We start from the raw sequence: 22,614 nt of genomic DNA, 5'->3' as shown, positions 1-22,614 counted from the left end.
AAAATATAAGCAACCTTAAAATTAACAATCTTTAAAGGATAATTTACAGTAAACCGTTCTTTACACCTCGTTTATGAACTGACGAGCCATTATAGCACCTCGTTACTTACAATATTATTTTCTTTTCCGCCGGCATCGGGAAATTGAACTCCATAGAACACCACGTGTATTGATGGGGTTCTATTCATTGTGGTGCACAATTTATGGCGGTTTTTTTCCCTTCGCGCCTTCTAAGTAACTCGTTTAAAATTGCGATGGGCTTGTTTGCGCAGGGAAAATAGACAAAATCAGCCGTGATGGCTTTCTCAGGCAAATCTATTGAAGATCAATTGGCTATCCTCTATCCGTTGCTGCTTAATCGACAATACTCAAGAACTACTTAAAATCTCATCGTTACAATCTCTTCAGCGTTCACACTCACTCAACGTTCAAGTGATGGGGCAATTTTTACGCAATTTTCGTGTACGTCCCTGTACTATACGCGTGCCCCCGGATATGCGTTGCACTGTGTTCCGGGCTTATGGCTCGTGCCACGGTGTTTTAACACGGCCTGAGTTTACGGGTCTCCTCTTCTTCGAGCTTGAGCTCCAAATTACCTCTATTAGACTTAGTTCATAATCCCATAAGTTTCACCTCAATTAGTCCGATGGGACTTCAAGCCTTGGTGTGTCTAATCGCAAATTACCCCATTCGGTCTGTGTTTTTGCGGGATGATTCTTATTCAACTATTATTAAGTCGAACACTCGGCGATTAGTTTAAACCTTCAGAAAATTTGAATGCGCTTTAGGGACCAACGATTGGAACTTTAAAAAAATCGGAACATTCAGTTAAACAATAGTCCGTTTAAATAAACGCTGTTTCCTCTGCTTCTAAGTTTTTGGGCTCTTTTGATTTTTTCAAAACTTGCGGGCAATTTAAATGCTTAAAAATTCATGACAAAAGCCGTATGTAAAAGTCAATATTTTTTTGACTATCACGGTTTTCTTCGGTTAACTTTGTACCTGTTTTTTTTTGTCACAAAAAGGACAAAATTTGAGTTACAGAAAATTACGCAAAACAATGACAATTTATCCAATAAACCCCATGTAAATTAGGTTTCTACAAGAGAAGGCTTGAAAAATTCGTCTTGTAGTGGAAATTTTACGAAAATAAGTTGCTTGTCTTTAAACTGCTTTTGTCGCTGAAAATTGAAAACTATTAAAAGTTGAAAATAATGAAGAAAACTAATAAGCAATTTGGGGATAATGGAAGACAGAAAAACGTATCTACCTGTCCCTTTGGAACAGGAAATGTCGTCACAGTGGATGCTTCTGTTGAATGGACAGTCTCCGCCGGAAAAGGGAAAAGGCCCTGCCCCGTAAATATTATAACAATACCATGGACATATTTTAACTTGGCCTTTTATGCGTTTAATGATTATTAACGTTCTCCACTTTGGAACAACAAAGAGCCCGATGAGATTCTTCTCAACAGCAAAATGAGGCCAATTCCAACAAAACCAACACAACAACACATTTCCAATAAAGTAAAAATAGCGCAATAATTATATCCTAACAATTAAGTAGAGCGAATCATCGGAACCGCAATGTCAACTTGACCAATAATTAAAAATCAATGGTTTAATTCCATATTGTCATTTCGATATTGTCTCTCTTGTCTTGTAATTTTTTTATATAACGCTTTGTCAAGAAATACCTGCGATTTTCTATTGGCGGTTGGTTTTTGCCCTCGGTTTGTTTTCCATTGGGTCAAGGTAATAAGCCGTTGGCAAACTTCCATTATTGCGTTTTCAATCAAAACTAAACAAAAAGTATCTACGGACCTTGTAGAATTTTTAAAGAAATTGCTGTTTTGGACGGTTTTTATGACGAAGCGACCACACTATTGAAATCGGCCTGATTTTGTTTAGCGATTTAAATTAATTGGAAATCGCTTTAACATAACTACACTATAACAAAAATAGTTTTCTTTTTTTTAATATATATTTTTTTAATTTAGGTAGGTAAGTATTGTATTTAAAAATTTATTTACTAATTAGGAAAACGGAAATTGACGTACTTTAGAAAATAGGATTTTATGTAAAATAATTTTGAACAAAATAAATTTAAAAAAGTGTATATGCAAATTTAATTTAAGTATTAAAATTTGAAATTAATATACTTAGTTTAATTAATTAAAACTATGCATCGAATGCACGACTGTTAAGTAGGTATGCAATACTTGACATTTAGTCACAATTAAAATTTTACAATTTCATGATGAAGAATCTTTAAATTAAAAGAAATGTAAACAAAATTTTACCTGCAAAAACGCACAGTCAAAAATACCAATCTCCATGCGTATCGGTCTGGTTTGCTAGCAGTCGCATATCAAAACCGGTTTTAGGTTATCAGCAGTAGACCTCAGACGGTTCGCAGAATTGCAGATTTATCGCTAAAAACGCTCTACCGGTAAGAAAAATAGCATAAAACGATGGAGAAAAACTTGATTTTTACGAAACTGATCCATTTGTCAAATAAACGCATCATTTTTTCCGAATTTTGCAAAAAATTGATCGAGCGAAACTAAAACGGGGCGCACTATTCAACACTAATTGAGCGAAATGGCATGCGACTTAAGGGACTTTTGGACATTTGCAACTAGAAAAACACAGCAGATTTTCATAAAACTTTTATTGCTTAAAAATAAACACTTTTTATGCACAAAAAATACCAAGGGAACTTTAAATAAACAGGAAAATAAGGAAAAATAAAAAAACAATTGAATAATAATCACTCTACAGGAATTTTCCTGGGTAAAGTCTCACCAAAACCGACTTATTGGTGCATTTTTTACTGTTTCAAAGGGTGCCGGCTTTAAAAGCAAAAACAATTTAAATTGTGGGTAGTTCCATAGGGTGGTTAGCCAAGTATAACTTTCAAGACAGTCGTTTCCTCGAAAGAAGTTTTTAGCAGCTGCCAGAAGTTACGCTTCTTGACCACCAACGTCTAGTTTCTGTTGCGAGAAAATTATTACTTTGGATAATTCACTCGTCATCGAAATGAAACAACGTCTAACGACTTTTCATTGCAGTTTAATTTCCAAACGAATCATAGATCGAAGCGGCGCGGTTTTATCGATTTACCAAATAAAATCGTAAACATATCAGCGACCAGATAGTATCAAAGATAGACGGACCTCCACACCGACCCGATTTAGATCCTTGTGATATCTCGCCCCATTGTGCCCATATTCCTCACCTTCAAACCGATGCCGCTCCATGTAAATTATTGTAAATCTTCCGACGACACCGTTGAATTTTATCTGTTAACAATTATCGATCTTTTATTGTGCACGTCGACGATTTACGATGATTTTCTTAGTGAATAAATACAGCTTTCTTTTCTTCTTTTACTTTAATCATTCGCATTTAACTACACGAAATTGGACAATTTTTAGCACATTCATAAGTATCAGTCCCTTGTGTTAATGGGAATTATTCAAAAGCTTCATTTAAATCTATATTTTGCCATCGTGAACTTAAAGGCTTCAAGAATGTTTATTGCAATTTAGGACATTTTGTGGGTTTTAAATAAAAATAGAAACTACAAATTTAACAAAATTTATTAACGTTTTGTAAGTGAAAAATGCTTTAGAGTCAAAAATCAATTTTTGCTAGTTGTTTAATAAAGTAAGTTTAAAATGCCAACTCGAATAAATAAAAAAACAGATTGCTTAATTACAGAATTGAGTTTCTTGACAATAATTTAAAAAAGTAGGTACATATTAGATTAAATTCCGCTTGAAAAAATGAGAAAATTTAATTCAAAAGAACCACAAACTCCCCCAAAGCTTGCAATTTCAGTCGTTTAGCTTTCGAAACATCGCTGCTTTTTGCAAGTCTTGAAACGGAATTGTCGACAATACAAAACATTGAATCATCATTCATACAACCGGTACCGACATAATTAAAAGTGGCCTAATCAGAAATAATGTCGTCATTCACATAAAAATCCTTAATTGCTGGGGATCTAAAAGGGGTCCTCGATTTATATTCATTTCGAGAAGACAATGAAAAATTAAAATAACAACGAATATAAAGTTTTTATCATGCATGTAAATCCTCGTAGCGGTCACGCGGCGTGACCGCCGGGTACCGGTGAAAAACTGACCAACTTTGTATGTGCATAAATTAGTCAGTCGCTCTGGTCTTTTTCAATTTTATACAGAACGGCATTTTATTTAATTAAGACTCGGAGAATGGCGTGCCAGAAACACGCACTTAATTTGAAAAATTTATGAAAAATGTCCAGAGAATCGACAAAATTTCAAACTCTCGCCTCAATTTCTTTCAACTTTTGGCTACAAAATCCAGTAGCCGGCAATTTATTCACTCAACCCGAAGCAAACAAATGATTTCTTTGAGATGCCAGTGCAAAAATAACATTAACGGCGCGCCAAAAAACGCGCCTAGTTTAAAAATTTATAAAAATTGTCCTGAGAACGATAAGAATTCAAAACTTTCAGCGTAGTTTATCTCGACTTTTGGCTACAGAATTCAAGAGTTGCCATTTTCCTAACTCATCTCGAAGCACACAAATTATTATTTTTTATACGAAAAGTGCAAAAATCGCATAAATATCGCCCCACAACAACGCGTTTACTTTGATAAATTAGAATAAATAGTTTTGATAATCCTCACACTTCGAAACTCTCGGTTCAATTTATTTCAACCTTTGTCTACAAAATACAAAAATCGGCAATTTTGTAACTCCTCCCGAAGCAAGGAAATTATGATGTTTTTCAAGAAAACGTACCAAATTCACATGAACGGCGCTCCAATAAATCGCACTTAGTTTGAACATTTTTTTAGAATCTTCTGAGAGTCGCCAAAATTTGAAACTCTCGGCTCAAGTGATTTCAACTTTTGCCTACATAATGCGAAAGTCAGCAATTTTTTAGCTCAAGCCGTAGCAAACAAGTGATATTTTTAAAGAATCAGTGCAAAGTTCAATGAAAATTGCGGCAGAAAAACGCGCTTGGTTTGAAAATGTCTTTAAACTGTCTTGGGAATCTTCAATTCAGAATTTATTTCAACCTTTTCTAACAAAATCCAAAAAGGGAAAATTCCTATCTCCTCCCGAAGCAAAAAAAATATTTTTTACGAGATATGAAAGGATGAAAGCGACAAATTCACATGAACTTCAACATGTAAATAGCGCTTAGTTTAAAAAATTTTTACAAGAAAAATGCACTCAGAATGGAAAAAATTCGAAACTTTCAGCGAAGTGAGAAACCGAAAATCGCTAATTTATGAACTCAACTCAAAGCAAAGAAATAATTTCTTTAAGATCCAGTGCAAACAAAGAAATAATTTCTTTAAGATCCAGTGCAAAAACAGCATGAAGCGTGCGCCAAAAAACGCGCCGTTTGAAAATGCCCTCTGAATGGTTAAAATTCGAAACTTTCAGCGTAGTTCGTCTCAACTTTTGACTACTAAATCTAAAAGGCGTCATTTTCGAAACTCATCTCAAAGCAAGTTTGAAACGCGCTGAAAATTTCTTTAAAATGTTCTGGGAATGGTCAAATTTCTGAACTCTCCGCTCAATTTATTGCCTGTAAAATTCAAAAGTCGGCAATTTCTGAAGTCTTCCCAAAGCAAAGAAATATTTTTCAACGACAAAGAACACAAATCGCATAAATCCCGCGCAAGGAAAACGCGCTTAGATCAAAAAATTTTGAAAAATGTTGTAACAATCGTCAAAATTCAGAACTATCGGATAAATTTATTTAAACTTTTCCTCACAAAATTTAAGGTAATTTCCTAATTGATGGCAAAACAAGCGAATAATTTTTCGCAAGAAAAACTGCAAAAATCCCACACCAAAAAAAACGAGCTTAATTTGAAACTGTCTGGAGAACTTGTACAAGTGCAAATAAAAAATCTTGCAGCACTTTTCAGTGGAGAAAAGCAAACATTTTCTGTGTGTGTCTTCGTTTTCTCACCGATAGGATCGGAAAGCAATCAGATACCCATGGACGGCAATAGCTTACACCTGGCAGCCATAATAATTTCAAATCAATTTGACATAAATACGTATTAGGGAAAACAATAACGATCGCCTGCTTGCGAATGCGTAAAATACGCATGGGAATCAGACGATTTTCTTTAGAACAATTGTCGCCTTACCCAGATATGACCAGCTATCGGGCCATACAGTCTTTATGTTACCGATGAAATCTCGTATTTATTACCCCGGGAGTAGAAAAATGGATTTTTCACATAATAAGTAGCGTAATTTTCGCGATTATCATGGACCTGCAAAAGCTCAGGTTCAATCATGTAGTCAAAACGGGTGTTTCTGACGAGAAAGCAAGTCATTGGGACTTTTACGTAAATCTCCACGTAAAACCCAAAATGATCATTTCCCAGTAGTAAAACGCGAAAGGAAGGAAGTGCAACAGACAAAGTTGAAAACCACTTTGTAAAACGAACGGCTTTGCCACCGTTAAAAAGCCCCACACCTGACCGAACCAGTCAGCGTTACGAATTTATTCAGTTTCTCTATATTTTGCCAGTGAGCCGTCGAAAAAGTGGCTATTTTCGAAAAAGGGGGACGTATGGGAATTTTGGATTTTCTCAATTAATTCACATCAATTTGAATAACATTCAACATGTGGGAAAATATTATGTAATTCGAATGAATCGGGTTGGGGCAAATTTTATTTTCACTCAAATAAAAAGTAGGTACTTAACCGATTGACAACAAAAATAAAATAACAGCACGAACAGACTAAATGAGTTTAAAATTCTCTAAAATAGTGTAAAATGGTGTAAACCGTTTAAAATTGAACTCTCTTGTGTGACACAAGAGTCTGTTCGTGCTGTTATTTTATTTTAACTTATGGAGTTGAGGGTGCTCACAAGACCGTTAATTACACACTACAATACAAAAAAGACCGATTCTTTGATTTCATCCAGTGTGTACACACCAATTCCGATTATAAAAATAAAATAGCAGATAAGAACCGTTGATCAAACGCTTAACACTTCACTGAAATGCAAATTCTTTGTCAAAACCACTGAGCACAGGTGTTGGCAGCGAATAGTTTATATTAATTTTAATTTTAACACGGAATCTCGTCGGGCACCGTGAGAAGCGTTTTAATTAACTTTTTTGACCAACGAACGGTCTTTTTGCCCATATTTCTGCAAACATCTCGAGCATCTCCGCATATAAAGTAGGCTCTCCAATTAATTCACCTGGTAAACCCTGGTTTCTCCCAAAATCTAGCCCAATAACAAAGGGACATTTGGAATTGGAATTTTATTGGAAAGACTGCCCAACTGCAACCTGCCTAGAAGCAGGAAAGGGCCGCTCACCCTTAAAAACGTTAGAAGGAAAAGAAAGGAAATGCAATAAGGAGACGGGAAACATAAAAGAACTGTTATCGAATAATATATAATAGAAAATGATTTAGTTAGACATGTACAATAATGTCCAGAGATAAAGTTAAATTTTCCTATACAAAGTGTCCTAGTGTATCCCAAAAAAATATAAAGCCTTCAATTTCTGAAAGGAATTAATCTTAAATAAACGATGAGAACAAGTACCAGTCCAAAAATACGTCTGCGTATAAAAAGCATCAATAAATAGACTCTGCAGGACTGCCTCAAATATTACGATTAGCAAAAGTGGACGCAGTCCCCCCAAAAAACCAAATCAAACGAACATCCACCCCCCCTTTGGAGTATTAATCAAACCGCTCAATCCTCTTAGACTGAGGATTCGAGCAACTTATCCCTGCTTTTAGCCTGCAGGCCTGTAGAGGTCAGAGCAAGCACTTGCTCGCAAACCCTCTTGTAGCACCAAGAGTCTCCCTTGAGCCTCTTGCGCCTGATACCTACCAAAGAACCAGGTCCTACTTCAGATGGCCGATCAACACCTTCGCTCGCGTTGATACTTTTCGAATTCGTAAGGCTCTTGTTGAACAGTCCCCGCTTCAAAATCGACTTGGCAGGCGTGAGCTGTTGAACTCCAAGCTCGGGCAAGAAGCAGATTTCCAGCTCGAATGAACAGCCGCCCAAACGATCCAGCGTATTCGGCTCCAAGCATCCTTTTAATCGAAACCTGCAACAATAACATGGCAAACGAACTGTTGCATAAGCAATCGCATTCAAATCAGAAGCTCCTTGCAGGCAGAATTATTCGGTTTAACGTCCTAAGCAAGCAATCAAATGCAGCTTTTTGTTGAGTTTGATTGCTGGAGGCAACGATTTCCATTCTAATTATATGCATCGACAATAAGTTCCGGTTAACAATGATTTGTTTGGTTTCGATGTCGATTTCAGTTCATATACAGGGTTGTCTAGTTATAGGCCTTACCCTTTTCTTGTGCAGACAATTCCCTTCTTTTCCAGGGCTTTGGAGAGCTCGGCGATTACAAATTCCGGATCCTTGCACTGAGTGGTGGAAACATTGCACAGCTCCTGAAATAATGGCGTTTTTCGCATCTCTTAAATAACTTTTTGGAAAAGACTCACTTTGCTGTTAAGCACCACCGGACCAGAAGAAATTGAATGCAGAGGCTTTTTCGGCGTGAGAACATGCCTCACTTTATGCAGAGATCGCTCCAAACTACCCAGCATTCTTCTGGCCGAGCCTGGAGTGTCGTTGGAGCCCGTAAAGGACTTTTTTCTGCAATATCAGCAATTATTTTGGTAAAAGCAACGAATACAAACTAGCAATATTTTTAATGTCCGGAGAATCCGCAAAACTTGAAACTTTCGGCTCAATTTGTTTCAACTTTTGCCTACAAAATCCAATAGCCGGCAATTCATTAACTCTACCCGAAGCAGACATTATTTTTTTAAGAATGAGTGTAAAAACTGCATAAAGCGGGCGCATGTAACACACAAACGTTTGAAAATTTCTGAAAAATGTTTTGAGAATGGTCAAAATTTGAAACTTTCGGCATGGTTTATTTGAACTTTTGTCTATAAACTCCAAAAGTCGACATTTTCTTCATTTCTCCCTAAGCAAAGAAATGATTTTTTTAAAGAAAAAATGCAAAAATCGCAATAACCCGCGCCGGAAAAACGCGCTTTGCTTTAAACATTCTGAAAAATGTTTGAGAACGATCAAACTTCGAAACATTGGCCGATAACTTGAAGTTTTTGTCTTCAAAATACAAAACTGGGCAATTTCTTAGCTCCTGGCGAAGCAAGGAAATTATTTTTTTGTGCAAAAAATTGCATAAATCTCGCTCCAGGAAAACGAGTTGTTTAAAAACGTCTTGAGAATCGTCAAAATTTGAAACTGTCGCCTCAATTTGTTTCAACTTATGCCTACAAAGTCAGCAATTTAGTAACTCAAAAAAAATCAGTGTAAAAATTGGATGAAGAACGCGCTGAATTTGAAGTTTTGAAAAACGTGCTGAGAATTGTAAAGCTTATAAACTCATCTCAAAGCAACCGAAATATTTTTTAAAAGAATCGCAAAAATCGCCCGGTAGCCAGAATGTGTCCACCTAAACAAAGGCTGGAATCTGGCAAATTAGTGTACGGGAATGCTCATCAATGGCCGGCACTAATTGGGCTCGTAAAGCTCGGAAGTGTACGATGGGAAATGACCATAAAGTAAGCTCCTGCCCCCATGAACCCTCTGTTTATTGGGACTGTGTAAACGTAAAGAGTGGTTTTACACAAATTAGTGTATGGCGTGTGTAGCACGAAATAAATACTAAACAGCCGATTCAAACAGCAAAAACACTTACGCGTCAGGAGTATTGAATGGAGTCTCCTTTCTAGGTGTCAGCTTCTTGGAAGGAACTGAAAAAAACAAAAAATGTAGGTATACTAGTGCTGTTCCATTTGGAATCCGCGCCATCTTCTACTAGCATAGTGTCCCGTGATATTATAGTTTTTCCAGGCAATAAACTAACACAGTAACTGCGCCCATAAATCGCCAGAATGGCTTGGGACGCTCCAAGAAGTTGCAAGGTATTGCAAATAGGCGGCAAAAGTTAAAATGGTCATTATTTCACGCGAGCTCTCCCATTGGCGCCCAGTCGGCATCCGATAAGCAAAACTACTAAAAGCTCAACCGAGAACAATCGATAAAGCTCCTCAGCAATGTCACCGCCGTTGGAAGACAATGTTTAATGGAACAACTCATTGAAAAGGCATGATGAGTTCCTATTAGGAAGCCGAAAATATCCGACCACGCCTCTGCTGGGGAACTTCTCGTAACGTATGTGACCCAAGGGAGCCTTATTAGTCCCCCAACTAATTTAAGAGTTGCAGGGTCGTAAAGAAAGTCGAAAGGGCCGGCAAAGACGCGCAAAGCCGCCCCTTTAAACTTTTAACTGCTTCACCTGTCGACCATTTCCCAGATACATGCGACAAGCCCTGGATATTTATGGATTGATCACGTTGCTTAGTGGAAAAACCAAACAAAGCGTTAATTTAAAGTTTTTCAAATTTGAACTTGAAGTAGTTGATCGTTCACCTGGGGATGAATCTTCCAAAACAAAACTCCGCGGTCTTTTTGCAGCCTTTCTGCCAGCAGCTTCACAAGCCACATGTTTCGCTTCCAAAAACTGCCTTGAGGGACTGAACCCAGCAAGGAAAGTTTGTGGTTTTGGACTTAATAGATTCCCGGGACTTTCCAGCTTCTGACGGTGATGCGGAGTGAGATTATGTCTGTTGGAAACGTTCACCGGCAGTTCCAATAGAGGTACATTGATGTCGGGGTTTCGCACCAATTTCCAGCCATAGGTCGAATTCAGCCTTAGGCTTTGGCCATTCTTTTTGCGATTTAATAGCAGAAAATAGGTGACGGTGCCGTAATCAAACTTCCATTTGCTCAGCTCGTTTCGCATCGATGTTTCATCCAAATTTATGAACTTCCCCATTGACTGAGAATAATTTACTTGAATTAAAAAAAATGTTTCCAACATTCCACGGCCATACCTGCACGCAATCACTATCCAATTCCGAAGAGTTCTTACTTCTATAACTCACGGGCTCTAAAACACCCAGAGTCAGCCACGAATGATTTAGAAGTTTAGAAACTTTGATACGCTTGGACGGTTCTACTTGCAGCATTGATCTGATTAGATTTTTACTTTCCTTTGATATAAAATCCGGTTCGTGATATTTCCCATTCTGAAACAAATACGTTAATCAACAATACAAATTGGCTAACACAAACCTCTTATTGTTCACATAATCATTATTCAAAAAAACTCCTTTTCTGCTGGAACTCTATTAATAGATACGCAAAACAACTCTATAGTAATAGTATTCAAATCAGTCGGGTCCAATGCTGACAGGCTTGCTGATGAACTCGATTTGCAAGCAATATTCAACGCTTGAACCGAACTTCTGGCTGACCAGGGACCAGTTCATGTCCAAACCATTATAAATTCTTATATTTTCCTTTTCCAGAACTCTTCTGATTTTCTTTTTGGTGACTTTATTAAGCAAGATCGAGGGCAACAATGTTAGGCCAGCCGTACAAAGGCAGGGGAAGCATCCAGTGAGGAAGCAAAGAAAATTTCTGAAAATATCATTGGCCAGCAACTTGTTAATCTGATGCACTGTGTATCTGAAGTTAATGTAGAAATTTGGCAAATTTAACAGGCTCTTTTTCCCTGTGCTTCCTACCTATATTCTTCCGGGGCTAGTTTGGACATAAGCCTTGGAGGTAAATCCAATTGATAATGATTATGCAGTCCGAAAAGGATTAGACTTCCATCTCCTCTGATTACTATTCCATGGTTTTGTGACATTTTTGCTTAGCACTGACATGGAAAAGTGATTGAAGGGCTCTTACCAGTATTTTCCTATACAAATTGTCAATGCTGAGATCATCAAAGGGTAAACTTCCAGTTAGCAACGTATAAAGCAGCACTCCCATTGCCCAAACATCCACCTCGCACCCCAAATACTGTTGCCCCAAAATCAATTCAGGTGCCGCATACGTGGGGGATCCGCAGGAAGTGTGCAGAGGGTTTTCCATGCCTCCCTCTGGCTTTGCACATAAGCCAAAGTCAATTAATTTCAAATTCTGCTGCTTATCTAGAAGAACGTTTTCCTGGAAGTTTTCGATTTTGTTAGGTGCATGAAAACTGCAAATTTCAAGGGTTGTGGCACTGTGTATAAATACATACAGGTTTTAGATCGCGATGGGCATATCCTACGCTGTGCAGATAAGCTACAGCGCTGACAATTTGCCTGAAGAACATTCGACTTTCAGATTCACTTAGTCGGTTTTTTTCAACTATGTGATCAAACAGCTCGCCTCCAGAACAATATTCCATTATAATGAAGAATTGGGACTCAGTTTCGATCACCTGGAATGTAGGAAAATAGACAATTTGCCTTATTTGGATAAATCCTGGACGGTACTTGATAGAGCTGGCAAATGTTGTCATGTTTCAAGTGCTTCAGAGCCTGAAGCTCCAGTGAAACCCTATGCAAATCGTCACCCAACATCTTTTTATCCATAATCTTTATGGCCACTTTTTCGCCAGTTGCTAAATGGGTGGCTAATTTCACTTTGGCAAAACCGCCACATCCTATGGTTTTCTCAGTCTCGTAAAGACCTTTTAAAGCGGAGTAACGCACCATTTTGACCCCGCTAATTTTACTATATTTATTTCACGTTAATCATAATAAATACGCTGCTTCTTCGCAAATTACTGGAAAAAACCGTTAAAACTAGTGAAAAAGTAGTTGTCTCTCATGTTTATATTTGTAAAAACACCTGGACAGTTAACGCCTCGTTGCCAAAAGGGTGGGTTTATCGCTGATCTGATACATTATCAGACGTTTCAGAAAGCCCTGCAATAAACTTCTCAAAGTTTATCAAGTGCAATTTTTAACACAAAATATGTCTATCAAATTGGATATATTTGGCTAAAGCAAGATATTGTAAGTGCAGATCTAAAGAATGTCGATCCAGGAAATTAACAGCGTTAGTTAACCAGACGGCAACGGGGCTTTATTTGAATTTCTTTTGGCATAAGTCTAATTTGGCGATTTAAAAAGAGATACCAGAGCGATCAGTGATCCCGATGAGTGCAAGTAAGATACACTATAAAAAAAACTTCGGAATTTCAACATCCGAAGCTTTGACGTATGGACATTGACGACAAAAATGAGGTTATGGCCCTTGTAAAAGATACACAAATCAGAAAATAAACAAATACAAGGTTTAAATTAAATTAGCAAATTCATTGATTAATATAAAATGAACAATGCAATAGAATGTAGGACGTGTTTAGATAACATTATCAATCAGTCGCAGGTCAATGTCGAAAGTTCCCTTACAGAACAGCAAAGTGTATTACAAGCAATTCAAGAAATCGCCTCTATCCAGGTAGGTTTTTGAATTAAAAATTGTTCAAGTTGAATTTTAAGTATTCAATAAACCGGATTCAACCCCCGACTTAACTCCCTGTGATTTCTTCAAGGTAACCGAGAATGATATCTTGCCGAAACAGATTTGCCAGGTTTGTTTTACATCGCTGAAATCAGCTGCATTGTTTAGAAGTCAAGTGATTCGTTCGCATCTTACTTTGAAAAGTAGACAGGAACATCAGATTGAAGATCCACTGTTTCTAAGTCGTGATAGTGTACAGCTGGTTATTGAAAGTTGTAGTGAAGAAATAGGCAATGAAAAAAGCAAAATAGATATTAAGGAGGAAGATCTACTAGTCAGAGACAATGGACAGCAGTGCAATGGGCAAAAAGACTGCAAACAAGGAGCAAAGTAAGTCATTTGAATTCTGAATGCACTTTGACTGGACTACTTTTACTTTTTTGCCCAACTTTACTCAGATTTAATGTACATTCTGATGGTGAAAAGAGCGCGGACGACTGGCTGGATTCAAACGACGCAAATGATTATACATCATCCGACGATTTCCTCGAGGAAAAATCTGGGAAGAGGTCTTATGGAGCGAAGAAATACAACGTTAAATCCACAGGGATTAAAACGCGTAAAAAAAGAACACTGAAACGGAAACAGAGGCCTTTGGAGGAGATTTCCGACACCTCTAGCGATGGGGACTCGGATGTACCTTTGGAGAAATTGAGGAGGGAGATAAAGTACGAGGAACCAAAGGCAAGCGTTAAAGGCAAAGCTAAACGGGATGATACAGAAGAACCCAGGCTTTGCCCCATTTGTGGCAAATTGTTCAAAGCGAAACAGGTAAGTTGTTACATTGTTTAAAAAATTGAAAAACAGCGCTGATATCTTGCAGAATTTCAATTCTCACATGACTACAGTGCACAGGAAAAAGCCCGATAAGCCCGATAAAATTAGCTGTTTGTGTCCAGATTGTGGGAGAGTTATTACTGGAACTAGACAGGTAGAGCTAACAGACATCCATGTGAACTTCTGCGGCAATTCGATGGTTTTTCAGAACTTTGTCGCCCATAGACGATATCACCATTCAGATAAAGCCCAAGTGAAAAAGCGATTTACGTGCGACGTATGCCCTAGGAAATTTTACAGGGAGAAGAATCTGATAATTCATCAAAGGATACACAAAGGAGAGAAAGGATATGTGTGTGAACTGTGCCCAGATAAATCCTACACGTAAGAGGGTTAATTTATGTAAAATCAAAGATTCAAGTCGGAATTAATCATAGGCAAATCGGAGGACTGATATTGCATCGACGAAAAGTGCACTTGAAAAAACCCACATGCACTTGCAACTATTGTGGGAAGCAGTTCTACGAAAAGCATTATCTGGAAACGCACATACGACAGTGGCATACAGGTGGTGTGATTTTTCCATTTAACAACTGGCTGTAATGGGAATTATTTTGGCTTTTAGGAGAACGTCCATTTTCGTGTGAAATCTGTGGCAAGGCCTTTAGCTGCAATGGAACGCTTTTAAGGCACAGAAAAGACAGTCATGGAGAGGTAAGAGCGTGTTTGTTTTTACGTATTAAATTAATTAATAATGTATTGTAGAAGAAACCTTGTCCTAAATGTGGAAAAATGTATACAGAGGGAGAACTGAGAAAACATTTAAAACGCCACAAAATCAGGGAAGAAGGCATCAAAAGGAAAAAGTTTACATGTGAATATTGCAGAACTGAAATGAATTTCACGTCCAGAAAACGGCATTTGCTGAAACAGCACGGGATTATGTTACGAGGTATTTTAAAATTCCCGTTTTATTCGGAGAGTTTTGTTGATTTTTGTACGGGGGTTTCAGGTCGAGGTGAGAATGCCGAAAGGGTACCAATTACCCGAGCAGACGCAATGTAAAATACGTGGAAACTAACGGTTATAAGAACTAAAAGTCTGATTTATTTAGTTGCAATATAAGTCGATTTTATGGCAAAAATGGAAAATTGTAATATTTACCCTCTTGTATTTGTACTATTTTATTATTAATAATATTTATTGGTTTGAACGGAGTTTTAAGGGGCAATTAAACGTTTTTGAAACGAAAAAAGTCGTTAGTACCAATAGAAGTTATCGAAAACAGCAAGGCCGCAAGTTTGAGAGTTTTTACCGCTCCAAAATTTGTTGACGAAAGTGCACTTTTCGGTATCAGTACAGCAAAGAACTGTTCAACTAATCAACGGCGTCCAGCATTTTTCGTTTTGGGTAGATTTGGGATTTGTGAAAAATTTATTGAAAATCTGCTTCAAAACTGTCGATGTTTAAAAGCACTAAATTGCAAAAATTCGCCAAAGCTCAACCAATATTCCGATCTGAGTACAACTTTCCGCTTAAATAGAGCAAAATAAACTCTTTCTGTTGAGGTAACCAGCGCTTTTCTATCTGCTCTAGTTTCGGAGAAAAAAATTATTGAAAATCAGTGTGCAAATGTCGACATTTCGACGAATTCACACCAAACTAAAAAAATTGTCCACACTCAGCGAAGTCGGCGATTAATCTGAAACTTTCGCCTTCAATAGAACAAAGAACGCCCTATCAAGTGACGAAACAGCCATATTCAGACCAAAGCTGGTTTTCGCTAAAAAAAATCCCGAAATTCACTTGGCAAGCAGCTTATTTTTGCCCATGCAAGTCCTCCAAATCTTGTCTCTCTCTAGTCTTCTATGTGTGTCTAACCTTTATAATCTGTGAATATAACCTTAAAGCGGAAAGATCACTTGTGATGTTTCCCCAATGTGTTTTTAAATAATATTTTATAATTCAATAAGAATGGATGTTTCTGTAAAGTTTGTAGGTGGCGGTTCCATTGTGAACTTGAAACCAGTGTTTTCCACAAATGGAGAGTAAGTACAATGGAAGATGTAAAACTTTAATGAAATGCGGCTACTTTCCGGCGTGAACGTTCAGTCTTTAGTTCAATTTCCTCAAATCTTCCACCATAACTTTATCTCAGTCAGCAGTTGTGTTCCTATACCCATTTATCCGTAATTTATTGAAGGACAGGCATTAAACAGGAATTGCATATACTCTGTTAACTGCAGTCGAAATTGCCAAATGACTGCTTTATCACATCATTTATGCCTTGCATGTTCAGTTGAAACGAACAAAAATCCAGCAGTTTTGCACTTTTAATAATGGCTTGTCCCTAGGAGTATTTTCGTTGCTTCGAAAAACTCGATTTCCCAGTACAACACCCGAACTGGCAAAGAGATCTACCAATATAAAGGCTGGGATACTGATGTTATTGGCTTCGATTTCCATGTGATTGATAGCTTGGAATGCTTGATTGCCTGCTCCAAGAGCGGACAATTGCTTGTTTGGAAAGTTGGCAATAAAGTCATACTGCTTGAGGCGGTAAGTCCTGTTCTTGCTGTTTGGACAAGGCATTTTGCAATGTGTTTTACAGCAAATCCCCAAGCAAAATGTGACTTTCTTTGGTCTGGTTTCTGGCAACTTAGTGAACGGTCTGGACGTTTTAATAGCCTACAAAGGAGTGCGGAAGCAAGCTGCTTTTTGCATAGTGAATACTAAGAAAATCGACGAACAGAAGGTGGTGTTGAAGATTCCCAAGCGAGCGTTCTCTGCGCATATTTGCAAGGAGAAGTTTTTTGCGGTGGTTATGGGAAATGTGGTTTACTTTGTTAGTTTGCAAACGTTCCTCAGAAGCAGGTAAAATGTAACATTTTCTGCAAAAATTAAGCTGAAGTTTAATGTTGATTTTTCAGCTATAAGATGGCAGAAAACAACCGAACTTTCACATGCGTTGCCTGCCATCCAGAGGAAGAAATCGTGATAACGGGAGACGATACTGGAAGAGTCGTTCTGTGGCAGGGAATTTTTTCGAAGAAAACTCAGGCTGTTTTCCATTGGCACACTTTGCCAGTGAATTGCGTCGCGTTTTCTACGTTGGGCAGCCACTTTTATAGCGGCGCCAATGAGTCAGTGCTAGTCAAATGGATAATAGAAAATCCCAGTATAAAGCAATTTCTGCCTAGGTGAGTTCAACTGATCATTCAAAGGCATTTCTTGCACAATTTGAAAATTTGCAGATTACCAGCGGGCATTGCTCAGCTTGCAGTATCGGACAACAATGCCTATGTTGCTGTCGCTACCTCGGACAATGCGATAAGAATAATCGACTCCAGAATGAGCCAAGTGGGCCTTATCCAGCAACTCGTTTTAGGGACTAACTACGAAAGTGGCATTACATATGACCCAATAACTCGGTCAATAGTGATGAATGGCAATGTTGGTTGTGTCCAGTTCTATTCCCCCAGCGACATGTCTCTTCTTTATAATGTTAGTGGGTTGGTAGCTGCGTAGGACTTTTAAAATACTGTTAATCGTTTCAGGTTGATATAGTGAATCAAAATAAATTAACAGATGAAAGAAACTGTAAGATAGAAAACACTGAAGTGATCAAACTGGCGCTAAGCGAGGATGGCAGGTGGTTAGCCACTACTGAAGAGCGAAAAGAAGGGAAACTCTGCAAGGAGCTAAGGCTAAAATTTTGGTTTTTCGACACAACAAAGCAAAGGTAGTTGTGGAATGTTTTAGGCGAATTTTTTTCAAGTACTTCTTAATGCTTCCAGCTACGAGCTCAACACTTCGGCGGAATTTCCTCATGAAGGTTCAATAAATTCTGTGCAGTTTCAACCTTCGTTTAAAGGGGACAATTTGAAATGCATCACTGTTGGAAACGATAAGTCCTTCAAGGTTTGGCAAGTAATACAAATCAGCAATGTTTACAGTAAGTTCTGCTCAGCATATTAAAGCGTGTTTGGTAAGTTTTTTCGCCTTAGGATCAGGCCCAGTGTGGAAATGTGTAAATATCGGGTCGTTCCGCGATATGCCCTGTCGCGGATTATCCTTTTCGATAGATGGTTCTTTATTTGCCATTGCCTTTGGCCCTATTTTGACCGTATGGGCTGCCGAAAACTGCGAACTTAAAAGTTCACTGCTGCACTCCAGTTACAAGGAGAAAATTAAGTGTATTCAATTTGGAAAAGGTACTTTCTAGCAAAGCACACTTTATGTTCTTATTACGCAATCTTTTATTTAAGGAAGCCAGTGCCATTTGATTGTAACAGCCAGTAAATCGCATCTGTGCGTTTGGAATATACTGACCTTAACGTTAAGTTGGGTGGCAAATGTTCCCGATATTACCCTGCTGGTTGCTGACTCATTATCCACATACATGATACTGCTGTGCAATGGCAAGAAAAATAGAAAGCCCGTTCGGACAAGTAAGTGAAGTTAATTAGAAATTATTTCAGTTAATAACTGGTTATTTTGCGCGTTTTCCAGTGTATATTTTCGAGCCAGCAGCTTCGACCCTCTTATTTTCCAGCAACGATCTAATTAAGGAAAGTGAGAACATTGTAGCAGCCACATTTGTGCCTAGCAGTTACAGTAGTGATACCAGGCTGCAATGGTATGAGCGCACGAATCTGTTTTTCATGACTGCTCGCAGTGTAAGCGATTTGTGTGTTTTTATTGGGTACGTTTTAATTGTTTTATTGGATTGTAGGAGCTGTATTGTATAAGTAAAAGTGAAGAGCCGTACGTCTATAAGGAAAATGTGGAAGATTTTTCGGAAAAACTGTCGATATTTGATAAGATAAAACCGAAAATTCAAACCAGCCAAGTAACACGCGATGTTAAGCAGCACATGTTCCGAAGAGATATGAGCTACAAAGGCTATAAAGATGTATGGATTGACTGCGATAATTCGCGTACAGTTTTTTTCATTCATTGTGTTTTTTCAGTACATTGAAGCACCATTGGAAACTCTTCCTCCAATCAGCTTATTAGCAGCATCGCTCCTCAAAAGTCTCGTTATTCAACGAGAGGAATTTCCTAAACATGTATGAAAATAAAGTTTTAACAAAATTATCTTGGTTTTTTTTATCAAAAACTTTCCATCCAGATTTTTATCCAGATTAGTATTTTATTTGAAGTAGTCGGAAAGATCAGGACATAAAGGACAGAAATACGTCCGCCAGGCATATTGTATATTTAATACACGACAGTTTGGCAGCTGTGTCTGATAACCTCTGAGATTTGAGTCTCTGACGGGATAGAGAAGAAGATTTGAACTATTTTAATTTTATCCGTTAAAACTGGTCTGTGGTTAAAGCACACATATGTAGACAAGTAAATTTAAAACTCCCTTGACTTTATTTATCTTTTATCCATGTTTAACCATTTTCTACATGCCAATGGACTCGCAGAAGGAACATATACAGGTATCGGTGAGAAGCAGGCCCCTGTTGAGCGAAACATCTTCGCTGCAACTCATCAGTAAAGATCCCCCCGTAAGTAGAATTTTTCCTTGCTCATTAGTAGTAAATACAGCTAAATTATCTATTTAAGGTTCTGCTGTTACCAGAGCGGTCACAGACCTACCAATTCGACAATGTTTTTCTGGAAGACGCCGATCAGCAAAAGGTATACAATGATGCTGTCAGGCCTTTGGTGAATTTAGTAAAATTGGGGTACAATTGCACTGTGTTTGCGTATGGGCAGACTGGAACTGGAAAAACCTATACAATGGGGTCGGGATCCCAAGTAAGCCACAAATTTGCTCTGGCACTATCTTGGTGGCTCAGAAAATTCACTTCGCTGTTTGGTTTTTCAGTTTCAAACAGGAATAATCCCCCGGGCATTGGATCAACTACTCAATGAAGAATATTTGAACAACTGTAAAAATGAAATCGACGTGCGAATTTCTTTTTTGGAAATTTATAATGAGAAGGTCTTTGATTTGTTGAAAAGTGATTGCAAATCTCCCCTGCCAGTTTCAGGTATTTCTTCAGCTCAATATTCATTGTATAGGTTCAAGCAGAGGAAAATCTTGCAAACTAGGTCGCAATTAATTGTTTTTTTGGCTCTTAGGTTTTACGGTGCCCGGTCTTAGTACGAAGAATGTTAAAACCGCCCCTCAAGCTAGCGAATGGCTGCAATTGGGCAATAAAAACAGGCACACGGGGGAGACTAGGCAAAACTCCAATAGCTCTAGATCTCATGCCGTATTTACTATTTACATCTCTACAAAAACCAGGTATTGTTTAAAACAGGGCCGATATGGGAATATCGAAACCAGCTCAAATCAAGATTTAAAACAAAAACTAAAATATTTTTTCACACCCGAAACTTTCTTACAACCAATAATCCTTGCAGCTCCGAAGATGTTTTCGGTAAACTGAACCTAGTAGATCTGGCAGGTTCCGAAAGCGTTAAAAAGACCGGCAGTAAGGGCGGTACCTTCCAAGAAGGAATCAACATCAACAAAGGCCTTCTTTGCATCGGCCAGGTTATTTCTGCGTTGTCCGCCAGGTCCTCCTATATCCCATATAGAGAATCAACGATTACCAGCATCCTCAAAGGTATGTTCTTGATATACATCCACAGAGAAAAAATAAAACCCCCAATTTCAGAATCTTTAAATATTGATAATTACATCTCGCTAATAGCGTGCGTTAGTGCTGACCCAGAAGATATTACCGAAACCCTGCAAACTCTGGATTTTGCCCAAAGAACTAAAAGAATTCGTTGCAATCCTGAAGTAGTTGCTAAATTTAAGAAGGATAATCCTGAGCGTCTTATCCAGGGCAGGACTCCTATGAGTCTTATCCAGGGCAGGACTCCTATGAAGAGATGGAAAACGCCGCTGAAGACCCCTATAAGTAGAAGCCTCGGAATGACGTTGCTTCCTCTGATTAATGAACGAGATAGTGAGATTAGCCATGCTGAGGTATCGCTTTCAATCGATTTATCTGCTAAGAAGACCGCGATTACAGATGTACAGCAAATGTTAAGGTAATAAGTTACCTAATTCGCTTAAAACTCAGAAGTTTATTTGGTTGCTTACAGTCCGATGGTAAAGAAGCATATGGTTAGGACCGAAGCGCTAATTTTGGAACGTATAGCGAATTTAGAGTCAGTTATACAGAATACACTTAGGCGGCCAACAAGGCGTTCTTCAAGACTAATGTCTGCTGAGAGCTTGAAAGAGGAAAACACTCCAAAGTAATTGAAGCCTCGAACTATTCCTAATACAAAATGTTCTCTGAGCAATTATATATGTAATGATTTTTAGAATAACTTGGGGTAAAATACAAGATACAGTGACCAAAATGGTCTACAGAGAAGTAGCTCAATTGATGCAGAAGCCAGCAAGGGCGGCAAGCAGCCCAATTGACGACAACCATAACACATTTCCCAATAAAATATTGTTTGTAAGTTTTTTTGCTCAAAAACGTACACTTTTAGCAGTTCTAAACATTCGTGTTTCATTCTAGAGAGATGAAAGCTTAGACTCGCCAGCTATAGAGAACCCACTTCATGATTTAGCCCAAAAAGACTTTTCTTTCAAAATTCCCTTAAAACCAGCACCACAAGTAAAAACGCAAAACGATATATCCAGAAATTCAGTAAGAAGAAGCAGTCGATTAGCTTTAAAGCATCAAGCCAACCAATCAGTTGATTTAATGAAATCCGACTGGTGGTTTGATTCCGTTATAACAAGTTCAAAACGTAAAAAAACTGAAGATGACGCGATGACAGAGGTGATGCAGAATACGCCAATCTTCAACAACGGCAATGACCATAAAACGAACACGGGAACTCGACGAAAATCGATGAGACTCAAGGCTCAGAAATGTAATGAAAAATATCTAAACACACCTCAGGCAAATCGCGGGTCGAAAAATCCTAGAAGGTAACTGATTTTTTAAATCTTGTTGCTTGAAAAACCTTTTTCTATTACAGCATAGAAAGTCCGCACACGTCGCATTCAAAAATGGTGTTAAAGTTGCTCAACCACGGAACCCAAAAGAGCTTGGTGGAGAAACTGCAATCCGTTGGGCTGAAGACTGCAGAGCAAATTCTGACGTTTAGGTAAAGTTTGTCTCTTTTTGGAAACATTTTACAACAACAAAAATTACCTGAAATGCTCCTCCTTACAGTAGTAATTTTTTTCTAGAGTGTTGCGTGGCGGTTTTAGTAAAATTGATGATCTTCTCAAAATGCCTGACTGGGGACCACAGAAGTATGAGCGATTTTTGAGGCTAAACTTTTTAAAGAAAACCTAATACAAATTTATTTTACGCTTACCAGATACCAAATATAAGTACATTGTTTGATTGATATGTCAATATATAAGTAATATGTCTGTATTAGATAGTTTTATATGTAAAA

The 22,614-nt window shown here is 38.0% G+C and overlaps 5 protein-coding genes across 5 annotated transcripts; 3 read left to right on the top strand and 2 right to left on the bottom strand.

Moving 5' to 3' along the window:
* Window positions 1-7,429: 7,429 nt before the first annotated feature.
* Window positions 7,430-12,759, bottom strand: LOC109544913 (maternal embryonic leucine zipper kinase). The gene is made up of 9 exons (XM_019915339.2): window positions 12,396-12,759; window positions 12,158-12,340; window positions 11,821-12,081; window positions 10,956-11,150; window positions 10,492-10,900; window positions 9,758-9,812; window positions 8,526-8,679; window positions 8,368-8,471; window positions 7,430-8,112 (listed from the first exon to the last, which is right to left on the bottom strand). Exons 1-9 carry the CDS (start codon window positions 12,615-12,617, stop codon window positions 7,758-7,760), a joined length of 1,938 nt encoding a protein of 645 aa, XP_019770898.2. The 5' UTR covers window positions 12,618-12,759; the 3' UTR covers window positions 7,430-7,757.
* Window positions 11,235-11,814, bottom strand: LOC109544914 (cysteine-rich hydrophobic domain-containing protein 2). The gene is made up of 2 exons (XM_019915340.2): window positions 11,652-11,814; window positions 11,235-11,592 (listed from the first exon to the last, which is right to left on the bottom strand). The coding sequence occupies exons 1-2, from the start codon at window positions 11,774-11,776 to the stop codon at window positions 11,295-11,297; spliced, it is 423 nt and encodes a 140-aa protein (XP_019770899.1). The 5' UTR covers window positions 11,777-11,814; the 3' UTR covers window positions 11,235-11,294.
* Window positions 12,760-13,074: 315 nt separating the features above from the next.
* Window positions 13,075-15,352, top strand: LOC109544918 (zinc finger protein 37). Its single transcript, XM_019915344.2, has 9 exons — window positions 13,075-13,368; window positions 13,463-13,761; window positions 13,830-14,202; window positions 14,255-14,362; window positions 14,417-14,592; window positions 14,646-14,776; window positions 14,834-14,922; window positions 14,974-15,160; window positions 15,221-15,352. The coding sequence occupies exons 1-9, from the start codon at window positions 13,240-13,242 to the stop codon at window positions 15,271-15,273; spliced, it is 1,545 nt and encodes a 514-aa protein (XP_019770903.2). The 5' UTR covers window positions 13,075-13,239; the 3' UTR covers window positions 15,274-15,352.
* A 736-nt stretch (window positions 15,353-16,088) lies between these two features.
* Window positions 16,089-19,305, top strand: LOC125504046 (WD repeat-containing protein 75-like). Its single transcript, XM_048665368.1, has 12 exons — window positions 16,089-16,256; window positions 16,563-16,767; window positions 16,820-17,082; window positions 17,139-17,408; window positions 17,463-17,712; window positions 17,766-17,950; window positions 18,006-18,163; window positions 18,216-18,422; window positions 18,477-18,659; window positions 18,721-18,887; window positions 18,944-19,123; window positions 19,182-19,305. Exons 1-12 carry the CDS (start codon window positions 16,183-16,185, stop codon window positions 19,284-19,286), a joined length of 2,247 nt encoding a protein of 748 aa, XP_048521325.1. The 5' UTR covers window positions 16,089-16,182; the 3' UTR covers window positions 19,287-19,305.
* Window positions 19,306-19,494: 189 nt separating this feature from the next.
* LOC109544916 (chromosome-associated kinesin KIF4) lies at window positions 19,495-22,592 on the top strand. Its single transcript, XM_019915341.2, has 11 exons — window positions 19,495-19,730; window positions 19,789-19,983; window positions 20,054-20,219; window positions 20,311-20,476; window positions 20,596-20,801; window positions 20,853-21,234; window positions 21,289-21,444; window positions 21,515-21,653; window positions 21,717-22,135; window positions 22,186-22,314; window positions 22,400-22,592. Exons 1-11 carry the CDS (start codon window positions 19,629-19,631, stop codon window positions 22,506-22,508), a joined length of 2,169 nt encoding a protein of 722 aa, XP_019770900.2. The 5' UTR covers window positions 19,495-19,628; the 3' UTR covers window positions 22,509-22,592.
* Window positions 22,593-22,614: the final 22 nt, after the last annotated feature.

This window comes from Dendroctonus ponderosae, unplaced genomic scaffold, assembly GCF_020466585.1.
Source record: "Dendroctonus ponderosae isolate FM_Combo_2020 unplaced genomic scaffold, Dpon_F_20191213v2 Dpon_F_20191213_332, whole genome shotgun sequence".
NCBI lineage: Eukaryota > Metazoa > Arthropoda > Insecta > Coleoptera > Curculionidae > Dendroctonus > Dendroctonus ponderosae.
This window is presented reverse-complemented; position numbering and strand designations above follow the sequence as displayed.